The following is a 14,608-nucleotide window of genomic DNA, read 5'->3' as shown; positions in this document are numbered from 1 at the left end:
CTTTTGACGAGAGCCCATAGAGTTAGAGGACTTATGGATATAATCCATTGTAGCATAGACAATGCCATTGAGGGCTTCCACCATTTTAAAGTAGTCAACTGGGCAGGGGGATTCCTATGGGTTGGGCCAATGATCAGAGCCTTCTCTTCTTCAGCTTGTGTTAAATATGGTTTGAAAATGTCTAAGTTATATCACTACCATCTAATGGCCACATAAATCAATGACATAAGATTTGGTTCAGGACCCCAACATTGCAGGTTGCGGTAAATCACAAATATCTGCTTTATGCTTTTTTCGATCTACAAAATAAGAAGAAAATTGACCACTTCAAAATGGATAAGGCTTCAATGGGTGCTGACTATGCTGTCACAGACACCATAACGGGATAGATACAAAGGTGAGTCCTCTAACTAACTCTATGCGAGAGCTGTATAGGCCTGGGTCAAAAGAAGTGCACTATAAAAGGGAATAGGGTGACAGTTGGGACGCACACAGAGACTGGTAGCACTAAGAAGTAAATGGCACGATAACAAGGCTGCGTAAGGGATGCTTGAATCTTTAGTACGCAGGCTGGCACGGCAAGGTCGAAACAAACAAACAGGTGAAAATCTTTTCTATTCTGAAACAAACCATTCAATAATATTCTTTAGAGTTGCAGACCGTGTTCGTTGTTGACGGAGACTGACCACACATGCAGCTAATACATGTTTGGTACCCAATATCATTCAGACATCAGACTAACGTTACTATTCACATCAGTTTCCTCCAAAATCATCAAATTGATTCTGTGCAACAAAATATGGACGTCAACCAATCCTTGTTCTATTGGTAAACTTATAACAGGGGTGGGCAAACTTTTGGGCTTGATGGCCACATTTAGAAATTCAACGGAGGGACGCCACGATTCTTTTTTTACAGATTTGTTTGTTAAAATCTATTTGAGGGCTAGATAAAGGGCAGTTTAAAAAAAAATATATATATAGGTCAATTATAACTTCTACATACATTCTATGTAGTTTCAGAGTGGCCTGGAGTGTATTCTTTTGTTTTTACCAAGCACAGATTCAACTACAAAGACCAGGGAGATTTTCAAGCGCCTCAAAAGGGCAGTGATAGGTATATCGATGGGTAACAATAACAAATCAGACACTGAATCTCTCTTTAAGCATGGTCAAGTTAATAATTATGCTGTAGATGATGTATTAAACCACCCAGACACAAAGATAGTCATCCTTCTGAACTGAGCTGCAGGACAGGAATTAAACTGCTCTGGGATGTTACCATGAGGGATTGGTGACAGTTACAGAGTTCAATGGCTGTGATGGCAGAAAACTAAGGATGGATCAACAACATTGTAGTGACTCCACAATAATGACTTAAATGACAAAGTGAAACAAATACACAAATATACAGAATACAAATATTCCAAAACATGCATCTTATACTTGACATCGGCAAACACTGGGGAGTTTTTCAAGATAAATAGAAACGGAATGGAGCTAAGCATAGGCAAAATCCTACATAAAAACCTGCTTCAGTCTGCTTTACGCCAGACAATGGGAAAGGAATTCACCTTTCGGCAAGACAAGAACCTACAACACAAGGCCAAATCTACGCTGGAGTTGCTTACCAAGAAGACTTGAAAGTGGCTGTCTAGCCATGATCCCGAACATCTTGACAGAGCTTGGAGAACTTTGAAAATAATAATGGTCTAATATTGCACAATCCAGTGTCTAAAGCTCTTAAAGCTGCAATATGTAACATGTTTGGGGCGACCCGACCAAATTCACATAGAAATGTGAGTTAAAGATCTCTCATTTTCATTGACAGCAAATCGAAGAAGCGGTAGATCGGTTCTATGTGCGCTATTTCCCTGTTCTTAAGTTTTTTACTTTCGGTTTTGTACACCAGCTTCAAACAGCTGAAAATGCAATATTTTGGCTTATTGGAAAGATATTACACAGCGGTTTATATAGTACAATGATTCTCTACACTATGCATTGCTTGTTTTGCACAAACTTAAAATAGGCAAACTGTGAGAATTTATGCAACCAGGAAATGGCAGAGTGATTTCTGCATATTGCACCTTTAAAGAATTACCCAAGAAGACTCAAAGCTGTAGTCGCTGCCAAAAGTGTTTCTAACATGTATTGACTCCGGCAGCGGAATATTTCTACAACAACTATATTTTATTTTATTTATATTAATCAAAAAAATAATTATCTTCCTCTGACAGAGTATTTTGGGTAGATTGTTGACACATTTTTTAAATGCCACTTTGTAACAACAAAATGTGAAGAAATCCAAGAGGTATGAATACTTTTGCAAGGCACTGTACATCAAGTCTCTCAGGGTTGGCCTCCCTAGTGGCGCAGCGGACTAAGGCACTGCATTGTAGTGCTTGAAGCGTCACTACAGACCCGCGCGATCACGGCTGTGTGACCTGAGCCGCGACCGGGAAACCCATGACGCGGCGCACAATTGGCCCAGCGTCGTCCGGGCTTAGGGGAGGGTTTGCCGGCCGGGATGTCCTTGTCTCCTCGCGCTCCAGAGACTCTTGTGGCGGGCCGGGCGCATGCACGCTGACACGTCGCCAGTTGTACAGTGTTTCCTCCGACACATTGTGTGCGGCTGGCTTCCGTGTTAAGTGAGCAACGTGTCAAGAAGCAGTGAGGCTTGGCAGAGTCGTGTTTCAGAGGACGCATGGCTCTCGACCATCCGTATGGGAGTTGCAGTGATGGGACAAGACTAACTACCAATTGGATATCAGGAAATTGGGGAGAAAAAGAGGTAAAAAGTAGAAAAATTATAATAATACAAAAATAAAGTATTTCATGGTCTGTTCCACTGACCTTGAGTACAGGCCACCATCAATCAACACACATCAAAATACACAAACACTTGACAACATAGGCTACAGACCACACGCCAACGCACACAGACCGAGACACATCCTCTTTCTCTATCGTCTTTATTAAACAAGGGGGAACAAAATGAGAGATTTAAAAAATAATAATAATAATTTGGCAAAAAAATACGACGTAGAAAATATTATATCGATAAACCTCAGACTTGAGAAGAAAAACAAATCTGTACAGCTACAGTCATTACTGCACGCAATTTCGAAGCAACCAGCTTCGACTGGCATACCATCGGCGCCCAGTCCACCATTGAATCAAACAACCATTTTTTTCTCGTAACCTTCCTTGTAATCTTTCTCTTCTATCTCAGAGTACTCAGCCTGGACCACAGAACATAAATAACGAAATCAATTCAGCCCTAGGCTCCTCATGCAGTACTGAGCTGTCCACCACCAAAAATAGACAGTGTCCCCACCCCCAAATGGCCCCCTATATAGTGCACTACATAAGGCATAGGGTGCCATTTGGGATGCACAGGGTGCCATTTGGGATGCACAGACAGCCTAGCTCAGTCTCTCTCTCTCTATCCCCACTAGAAACAGCAGAGCAGATGGTGGCTGATGCTCAATAATAACAAATAGAGACGAGTAAACAGCCATGAGGAATACACAGGGGAGCGCACCGCCTAATAACACACGGGAGCAGGGAGCCGGGGAAGGAGCAGGGCAGGCGCACACACAGACACACATGGGAAAACACACATACGGTGCATTCGGAAACAATTCAGAACCGGTCACTTTTTCAGCGTGGCTACGTTACAGCCATATTCTAAAATGGATGAAATTGTTTTCTTTCCTCAATCGACACACAATAGCTCATATTGACAAAGGAAAACAGGTTTTTAGAAATCTTTGCAAATGTATATACAGTACCAGTCAAACGCTTGGACACACCTACTCATTCAAGGGTTTTTCTTTATTTTTTTTTTTACTATTTTCTACATTGTAGAATAATAGTGAAGACATCCAAACTATGAAATAACACATATGGAATCATGTAGTAACCAGAAAAGTGTTTAATCAAAATATATTTGGGATTTTAGATATTTCAAAGTAGCCACACTTTGCCTTGATGACAGCTTTGCACACTCTTGGCATTCTCTCAACCAGCTTCATGAGGTAGTCACCTGGAACGCATTTCAATTAACAGGTGTACCTTGTTAAAAGTTAATTTGTGGAATTTCTTTCCTTTTTAATGCATTTGAGTCAATCAGTTATGTTGTGACAAGGTAGGGGTGGTATACAGAAGACAGCCCTATTTAGTAAAAGACCAAGTCCATATTATGGCAAGAACAGCTCAAATAAGCAAAGAGAAACGACAGTCCATCATTACTTTAAGACATGAAGGTCAGTCAGTGGAGTGCTTTCTGAAATGGCTGTCAGAAAAGGGGATAAACATTGATCTGGCAAGAGAAGGGAGAAGGGTAATATTCTCCCGAGTTTTTACGCCACCGCAAGGACTGCTAAATGAGACTGATATAGAATCAGCAGCATTGCTGGACTGCAGGCAGGCCTACACTGCCACTTAAATGAGCCTCCACTGAGCCGGCCTTGGTGCCTGATGAGAGAAACCGAGTTCCTGAACGCAAACAATGTCTTTGCTGGTATCATAAAACAGCTGAGAAGGGAGAGCAGGGACAGAACCAGCCACCACCCAGCTATAACACAGCAGGACCTAAATCCGAAGCCTTGAGCCCCGCCACCCCTAGAGGATTACTGAATAAGGTGTGGTTTGATTGATTGGCCGAAGAGGCAACAAAGGAAATCGCAAACTGAAGCCAGACTCGTTCGTAATAAAAGGGGACACAAATGGATCGAGATAGGCAACACTGAGTTTCAATGAAGGAACCAAGAACCACAAAAATCCAATGGAAAGAGACCGAGAGAATCGTTGTGGCTGCATGTATGAAAACCTAGGGAACGAGCTTTGCTCGATCGCTAGAAAAATCACTAAATTACCTGAACATGCCCCAGCCTTTTATCTACACCCCAGACGAAATCTCTCCGATGACGACAACATGTGGTATACCATAGAACCAATGGGACTCAACACTCTTTCATCGATGCTGCCCCATCTGTGCAAGGTATAACATTTTGTTAAAATAGCTAGGCTGCTATACAGTATAAGAATATAATAAACATGAATAGAATCATTGTCATATTGCCATTATTGATTGCTCGCTCTCTCTCTAGGAGGCTGGCACATCCCGTAGGTATACCAAACACTGCATCAGGACAACTGCCATCCAGCAGCTCTCCGATGTAGGTCTGGAGGCCAGAGTATGTGAACGGGCACAGGGCTGAAAGCTCTCTTAGGAGCTATTGGAAGCCGTCCACGGATAACAGAAGGAGATAACATCCTAACAGCTACGTGCTGTTACGGATAACAGAAGGAGATAACATCCTAACAGCTACGTGCTGTTACGGATAACAGAAGGAGATAACATCCTAACAGCTACGTGCTGTTACGGATAACAGAAGGAGATAACATCCTAACAGCTACGTGTTGTTACGGATAACAGAAGGAGATAACATCCTAACAGCTACGTGCTGTTACGGATAACAGAAGGAGATAACATCCTAACAGCTACGTGCTGTTACGGATAACAGAAGGAGATAACATCCTAACAGCTACGTGCTGTTACGGATAACAGAAGGAGATAACATCCTAACAGCTACGTGCTGTTACGGATAACAGAAGGAGATAACATCCTAACAGCTACGTGCGACAACAAGGCAGTTGTTCCTTAGAAATGGTGGCCAGCTGCACTTGAGACCCCGGCATTAGACAAGTACTTGCACACTGTATGGAAATGTGCATTTCAACGTGTATCACAAATAAATAGCTGCCGATGCTGTGACCATCTGAAAAAAGAGTGTCATTGTGGTCTCTATTCTGATCTGCTGCATCAAAGTCTTTGCTACAAGGTTTCAGCGGCGTTTTCAGCCCCATGGACAGCGCCACTACAATGTTTCCATCTGACATAACATTTTCCTATGCATAGACCAGATGTGCACTGTTTTCAGAACCATGGACAGCGTCCCTAGAAACCAACGTTCTGGAACTATCAACCAGCAATTGGGAAGTTTTGCTTTACACGGCAGTCGGTACGAAAATAACTAACGACTAGAGAACGCCTAAAATGTCACTTGACAACCAGTGTTAGTGAATGTAGCAATCATGTTTTTGTTTCAAAATTGATAGTTTGGGAAATAATCTTGATTTTTAATGCAGGTAACCCGTTGTATAAAAGCAATAGTTCACTCGAGGCCTTGTGTTATGACATTTTTATCATGGCTGTGGTGGACTACACCAATCGGCTTCGCCTCGCGGATATGACCACATCCCAGCCATGATAAAAATGTCATAACACACGGCCTCATGTACTATTGCTTAATTGTTGATTCTAAAACATACACACTTGGGTATGTCATATAAAAAATATAGTATTTAATTGGGGCTTTGACATGGCGTGTGTTTTGTTGATTCCAAAATATAACAGACACACTTGGTAAAATGAATGAGATATGGGCATGCTCAGTTTTGTTTTCGTTGTTTCCAAATCATAGACACACTATGCTGGCTTTGACTGAGATCTGGGACTGTTTATTCAGTTAATTTAACGTCTGGGCATGCTCTTTGTCCTCTTTGAAAGCCTAAGGGGAAAAACTGAAGGGGAACAAACATCCTTTGTTATGAGGTCTCTGTGTTTTTTTAAAAATGGGAGTGGTTGCAGATACGACTTTTCCCGGACCTGTTTTATTCTGGACTAAAGGACTTGAAGTTTCTGCACATGTGCAGATCACGTTCATGTCCAAGTGTTTATTTACCTCTAATTTACTCACACATTTTTGTGGTCTCCTTCCCTCCACATTTCTCACTGTTAATCGGGAATGATAATTCTTCAGGTTTTACCGGTGAAATGTCCATGCAGCATCTGCATACCAACCATTTGATCTCAATCAGTTTCATGAGTTGAATGATCTTGTAAAGTGAGCACATTTTGGAGCAGATGGTGTTAAAACTATAGCATAGTCTACCTGTGTATCTTGCCTAGTGGCGCGCGCTGTTGAATTTGGCCACGAGAGAGAAATGACGTGGTGTTTTTGTCTTGCAGTGACGTTATACTATGCTACTATATTCGGTTTGTTATGTAGAATACTATCATTATGTGATCTTGCAGACATTGATTCAGCTTTGATCTAACTTCATTAAAACGAGCCTGAGTAGCCTGTTCTCTACGAGCAGAGACTGTGTAAAGTAGAGAATAAACACATGCCGAGGATGTGATCTGCACACGAGCAGAAGCTTCGGGTCTGAGGGGGAAAAAAAGATCAGGGAAAAGTCTGATCCACAGCTACGGCCTTTTTATAAAGGTGGTGAGATGGAGAGGGCACACTTTGTTACTAATTGATTGACAGGGCAGGGCACTAGCTGCCATACACTATTGTTTTGGCATCAGTGGCATGGCAACCTGTTCAATTGTTCATGTCTAGTCTAGACACAGCGCCTGGAAGCTGTGTCAGATTGACCTACTGAGACACGTGCACGCTCACCTACACACACACACACACACACACGCTTTTTCTCTCTCTCGCATCAGCAGACTCGGCCACAAAAAAAACATATAGTTAGACCAAATGGGAGAGAACCCTAACCCAAATTGTTGCACAAAGAACCTAGCCGGATAAATGCAGTACTGAGCTGAGATGTACACCTGCTCCACATGTCAGCACCATTCATCCGATGCAGGTCACGGAATCCATTTATCATTGGCTTTATGTGGGGTGATTGAGGTACTGAAAAGTGGATTGAGATGTGATTACCAGTGCTGGCTAAGAGGCCTGGGTCTGAGTCTGTCTGTACGGTAACTAAGATTCTATGGCGTCTTTTGTAGCCATGGTATTAATAACACTGAGAGGCACACCTGGTGATCCCCACCTGCACAAAGACTCTGCCACACTGACTGACTGCAAAACCCTAGTCTACAGCACAGGCAGCAGTGGAGGCTCATCAGAGGAGAAAGGGGAGGACCATCCTCAGTGAATTTCATTAAATTAAAAATAGTAAAAAAATAAATAAATTAAATGATCCTTTTTAGATAAAACTAAACTAAATATATTCACGTCACCAAATAATTGATTAAAACACACTGTTTTGCAATGGAGGTCTACAGTAGCCTCAGCAGCACTCTGTAGGGTAGCAACATGTTGTAGCCTGAGGACAGCTGGCTTCTGGGTACATCTGGGTACATTGACTTCAATACATAACCTAGGAGGCTCATGGTTCTCACCCCCTTCCATAGACTTAACACAGTAATTATAACAACTTCCGGAGGACGTCCCCCAGCCTATTAGAGCTCTTGTAGCATGAACTGATATTTTGTCCACCCAATAAAATGATCAGAGAATGAATCTAGCACTGAAAGCATAAGCTACAGCTAGCTAGCACTGTGGTGCATAACATGTGGTGAGTAGTTGACTCAAAGAGAGAGAAAGAAAATAGTTGAACAGTTTTAAACAAATACATTTCTTCCAAAATGGAGAAGCAAGATAGACAGATGGTCATTTTTTCCCCTCACTTTTAGCTTCACTTACTTAGCTAGCAAATGCAGCTAGCTAGTTTAGCCAACTCAAACACCATGCTCAAACAGAGGGATGCTATGTTAGCTAGCTGGCTAAGACTATCCAACACAACACTGGAACTCTTCCAAGTCAAGGTAAGGTTTTGATTTTACAAATTTATTGCCACCGGGGCCCACCAGTTTAAGTGCTAAATTGTACACTAACGTTACTGCATGATTGTAGCAGGTTTACTAACGCGTTAGTTCTATTAGCTATGTTGACTATGACATTACTTGATATAATATGGTGACAACGATGTAGGTTGTGTGTAGTGGTTATGATATGGATTGGCTTGGAAAGGTTTTTTCGCCTGGTTACACAGCTGATGTGTTGAAGTCCACAAGCGAAGGGAAAAAAAGGTGAGTGGAGAAGATCGCATCGATGTGAGAAGGAATACAACGTGGCTGGCATGAAAGTGAACTGTGTTTATGTGTTATCAGGGGTGTATTCATTCCACCGATTCTGTTGAAAAACGCTTCTTAAACGGAAGCAAATGGAATTAAATGGCGATAAACATACCAGAATTTGTCAAATAGAAACTCTTGTTTGCAACTGTTAGACTAATAGTTACACCCTAGATCAGCTAGATGCAGGCAAGAGTGTGCAAGGAGGGATTGAATGACACCTCAACATTTTCTCTCGACCTGTATGCACCTATGTTGTAAACTTTCATTCGTAGGCTAGGTTGTAGCAACCTCGTGATGGGCATAGGAACATTTGAGTATCATGTAGTAGCCTAAAAATATTGCTGTTACATTGACCTGGGTGAATGGAATATGAATGACAGTCATCCAATATGCTGTAATATAATTTTTTCGCTCATTCATCTTAAATGGCACTGACCGCCACTGACTGACAGACACGGCTTTACATAGAACATGCGTGTGTAGAATGTATCTTTGTCAAAGGTAGTGCACTAGAGAATAGGGGGTAATTTTGGATCCATTCAGCGAGTCCACTATCCGTGAATCATTCCAGCATGCAAAGATTCAATACTGTGCTCATGCAGCAATCAGCAGGACAGAAAGATAATAGAAACATGTAAAAGAAGCAGGAAGAGTGGGCAGCAAAAGACTAGTAGTCTTAGAGTCTGGTTATAACCTGGAAGCATTGGACTTGAGAATGAGCGAGCAAGTAAAGTGCACAAGCTCCTGGGCTAGTGCGTCGCACGCGGTGAACCAGCCAGTGTTTGTGGGAAATACAAATTGTCCAGAACATACAAGTATCTCCGCATGTGAAGGCTGGCGCAGCTGAAAGAAAAGGGGAGGGGGAAAAAAAGGACAAAAAATACATAAAATAATTAGTTTTCTCCAATTTCGTTTAAAAACAAAAATGTCTGGTTTGTGTTTTTGTTTTTTTGTAAAATACTTCCAAGTTGACAAAGGGGTTCAAAAAGAGGCAAAAGAGAAGCCATCACTGATTGTCAGTTTGTTTAATATTATAGCTCAATAGACATCCCAGAATAATAACTGATAATAGCCAAAGGTAATGAAGGATTGGAATTTGTGATTGACTCCAGCAAACTATTCTCACTTGACAGTTCAAGAAAATCTAACATTGACTTTAGCCTTGAGCATGCAGTAAAATCATTGGAATAACTTTCCTTTACGACACTGACTGTTCATGTTGCAGTCCTGTGTAGCCAGGGTTGTGGGTTCGATTCCCATGGGGGGCCAGTAGGAAAAAGCATGAAAATACTTGTACACTCACTACTGTAAGTCGCTCTGAATAAAAGTGTCTGCTAAATGACTAGAATGTAAAAATATAACCAATGCTTTGCCTGAGGCTTGGCGTTCTAGACATACTTCACATGCTCTTATACAACACAGTAGTATTTTCTACTTTGTTTGTGAAATTAGATACATGTAGTGTGGCAGGTAGCCCTGGGCCAGTAACCGAAATGTAGCAAGTTCAAATCCAAGCTGGTCCAAGCTGACTAGGTGACTAATCTGTCGATGTGCCCTTGAGCAAGGCACTTAACCCTAATTTCTCCTATAAGTCGCACTGGATAAAAGCGTCTGCTAAATGACTCAATCGTAAACGTGTAGAGAGACGATGTAGAGGAGAGCAGGCAAGATGTGGTGGCATCTGCAAATGGGGCTGAGATGCAGAGATGCACAAGCAAATCAGTGTAGGAACTATTACATCACAATAAATGCATCTTAGATGCTTTTAACCAAAGCGACTTGCAGTACAATGAGTCCATACCTTTTTTGGTATGTGAATCTGTATGTGATGCCTACGGGGAATTGAACCCACAGCCTCTTACCAACGAATGCACAGTCAAATCAGCGTAGCTACTCACATATCCATGTCGCTGCTCTTCAGGGAAGAGAGGAAGGAGTGAGGAAAGATGAATGAAAGGGTGGAGGGGGGGGTTCACTCATGTAGTGGAAAGAAAGCCTTTTCACACTCTGCTGCCTCAATATATAGACCCAAACAATTCCTGGAGGACATTCCTCCCAGGGAAAATCATGAATGTACTACATTACCTTCCCCTCCACCACCACATCCCGAATCTTACTTTTATGTCTTATTCTTATTCGTATATTATAATTTATAATTGTAACTGCATTGTTGGTTAGGGGCTCGTAAGTAAGCATTCCACTGTAAGGTCTACACACCTGTTGTATTGGGCGCATGTGACTAACACAATTTGAAGAAAGACTGCGTCAGCTAGGCTACTCTCTTAGTAATAATAAAACACGATGGAGTGTGTGTGTGTGTATGCATTTCTGTTTCCAATTTCCCCGTGGTCACGAACAGCATTAAATGATCCTGAATGAATTGATGAGAGGAAGAGGAGAGGCCATGCACTTGTCTGGTCGTTCTGGGCGAACATCGAAAGGGAGTACGTGTGCGTGTATGTGTGTTAGTATGTATGACCGGTGGAGTGTGTGCTCCTAACCAGGGCTCATCTGGAACAATGATCTGGGTGAGTCACTGGGCAAGCCCTTCACATTCCCATTCATTCATATAGTTAACTTCTAACCACAGAGGCAGGAGAAATCTCCTCCCTCTCAACAAGCGTGGAGTCATAACCATTACCTTCCTTGACTGGCTGACTGCTTCAAAGCCAGAACACACAACCAGGAGACGCGATGTCTTTATTGAGAGCCAGCCACAGGTCTATGACAGCTAGCCTAGTGGTCTAACATGTGATGAGCCACGCGATGAGCAATAGACCTAGGCTACAGCATTACGACGGCTGCAGTTGACGAAGACGTTGGCATACGTTTGATCCGTACATCCAGTGAAATATCTAATATCAATTGTTTAAAAAATAATAAAAACGAGAGTAAAAGAAAGTTAAAAAAAAAACACAAAGCACGTAATTCCAAGCACTTTCCCCACTAACTACGTGTCTCATTATGACCAGCAACTTTATTCCATCATCAGGGTGGAGTAAGTGTTCGTGTGACTGAGTGAGTGTGTTTTCCTATACATGCGTTTGTCTAAGCTTGTTTGTGGGCTTAGTAAAGCTACCAAGGCAATCTGGAATCTGTTGCTATGTATCAAGTCGTCAAGGCATTCAGAGAAGCCAAACGAAATCACTAACTCAATCACACATCAAATAAATCGCCATATAAAATACGACCACTCCACCCTACGGGATCATTTACAAAACAGAATAAATACGCACAATTATCACCCTTAAAATGTTGACCTTTTACTTTATATGCTCTCGTCTTTAATTCCGTCATGCACCAAACCAACATGGTCACTGGCACTAAGGGAAATGTGTAGCCCATCTGTACTTCCAATCCACCAATCTCAAAATATGGTTTCAATCTGAAATCGGTGCGTTGCAAATTGTAACGCAATAATCTGCCAATATAATGATAGTCATTTTATGTCGGACTCAACCAGCTACACTTCCAAAACCGCCGGCCTAAAAACACTGTTTTCAATCTGGAAGCACTGCGTCAATCTGCAAGAAAGGGATTGGAATGTGGTAAATCGGGCCAATATAACGACTATCTTAGTCATTTTACACAGTTGTTATGGAAATGTCGAAATGATGTGTTGTGAATCAACCCATGCTAATGCTTGCATACTGGTGTGGGGATTTGGCAAGGGTTGGTCCTCTGTGGTAGACCTTATAAAAATAAAAACATTTGGTATGGTAATGTTTGTGCCTGAATAGTGGCAGACTTCAGTACAGAACGTTCTGTAGGCCATGAGCCGAGGAAGAAAACAAAAGCGTAATCAAATGACTCATTTAAATCCTCTCCGATGAGGACGATCAAGCCAACCTTTGTTTTTCTCCACCTCTACTGCCTTGGTGAGGGAACGCTGCAACATCCGTAGCCAAGAAGATAGGTGGTCTTTCCCGCTCAGCACAAAACACAACCCTGGAATATCTACACCAGAAGGTGCTGCACAGACCTGCTAAACCTCTACAATTCGCAATCTACCAGTAAGGCTTTAGTTCGTGTTGAGATCCTATCTATACCCATTAACAAGCATTGGCCATACCCGTGTCTGTGTTGACAGTGAGCAATAGTTCTACGGAGGACGGAGCTGTAGCCTCACCTGATGATGCGCTGGGCTGCATACTGGTGTAGGCAGCGGAACTGGGCAGACATATTGGCCAGGGCAGCCAGGCAGTTGGTGTGCAGGTACTTATCCTGGAAGAGAGGAAATGAGAGACGTGCAATGACCTTCCTGGAATTCCATTGAGACGATCTTGGGAGAAAACAAAGCTAGTAGAGGGTAAACAAAGTGTATGTGTGTGTGTGTGTGTGTGTGTGTGTGTGTGTGTGTGTGTGTGTGTGTGTGTGTGTGTGTGTGTGTGTGTGTGTGTGTGTGTGTGTACTCACCCGGGTGCGTGTCATGTTGAACTGGATGGTGCGTATAACCACCAGGATGAGTAGACTACCCAGGGAGATTTCTGTTAATGAACGCTCTGAATACCAAGTTATGTTTTTTAATACCTGGGAGAAGGGGAGTTTGAGCGAGAGAGAGAAAAAGGGAGGGAAAGAGGGAGCGTGAGTAACTACTCAGCATTTAATATTTTTTTTAGCAGTGGTGGTAAAGGTTGTGGAGGGAGTGGCGGGGGTCCACAGCAGCATGCCCCCCGGGATATTTTTTTGTAGAAGGACTGTGAGAAGGTCATTTCGGGTGACTTTTTAAAGGTACATTATACTCCAAAATGAATGAAAATCAAATGATTCTGATCTATCTATAATCCTCCCCAGACACGAGCATATAACATATTGCCCCCAAAATATTTTAGGGCTGACTTTTTACCATAACCTATATATGGGACCGTACCATATTATCAGGCAGGTGTGCTATGAGCAAGGTTTTTTTCTGGATCAAAAAGGGACTACTTTCCTGCAATTTTATAAATGTTTTCCATGGAGCGGAGAGAAAATGTTGCATTTTGCCATGGCTAATTCTGTGATCTTATGATCAAACATTATAACAAAATCAATGGGGACCACAATTGGGGCCCCTGGGCATGTGCCCTGCGTGCCCGGTCGGTAACCCAGCCATGGCAAAAGCACTCCTAAATTCATAGTTTTATTTGATTGGTTTAATTGTTTTAGCTTTTATTTAGGCGATTTCTGGTTCTCAAATATATAAAACATATAGGTCAATTACATTTTATACAAACTTGGTCTGGTTGAAGTCATTTAAGCTTTACACAAAGTTTTTCTATCCCAAAAAAGAAATAGTAATAACAATAATGTTTGGTGTGGCGGCAACAATTTAGCAGTCGCGCCCCACTTCTAAAGGAATAAAGTAGAAACACTGCTACTGTACGAATTAACAGGAAAAGTTATAACACTGCCAGCAGTGCCAGCTAGCTAGTAGCTATCACCGTTTTGATCACAAATCACTTTTTTCTCTCTGTAAAACACAAACATCTAAATCCTCTCCCCCTCTCTCCTAAACAAGACATTTACTGGAAGTATTTCATGCAACTTGATGGCTCGACTCTTTTTCCATTACTACAGTAGGCCTATTACTTCTGGTTGTCAACCTTGTGTGTGCAGGGTGCTTAGCGACCACGGTAACAAGCACTTCATGTCAGAAGTAAAGGAAGTCTCGGTA

The 14,608-nt window shown here is 42.1% G+C and overlaps 1 protein-coding gene across 1 annotated transcript in view; it reads right to left on the bottom strand.

The window, feature by feature from the left end:
* The window catches only part of LOC120025735 (dymeclin-like), a 143,499-nt gene that overhangs the window by 59,368 nt on the left and 69,523 nt on the right, over positions 1-14,608 (bottom strand). Inside the window, exons 12-13 of the mRNA XM_038970334.1 lie at positions 13,369-13,482; positions 13,082-13,176 (exon numbers count right to left, since the gene is read on the bottom strand). Of these exons, the coding sequence (XP_038826262.1) occupies positions 13,082-13,176; positions 13,369-13,482 (209 nt within the window). The remainder of the gene's footprint in view (positions 1-13,081; positions 13,177-13,368; positions 13,483-14,608) is intronic.

Source organism: Salvelinus namaycush, chromosome 31, assembly GCF_016432855.1.
Source record: "Salvelinus namaycush isolate Seneca chromosome 31, SaNama_1.0, whole genome shotgun sequence".
Lineage (NCBI taxonomy): Eukaryota > Metazoa > Chordata > Actinopteri > Salmoniformes > Salmonidae > Salvelinus > Salvelinus namaycush.
This window is presented reverse-complemented; position numbering and strand designations above follow the sequence as displayed.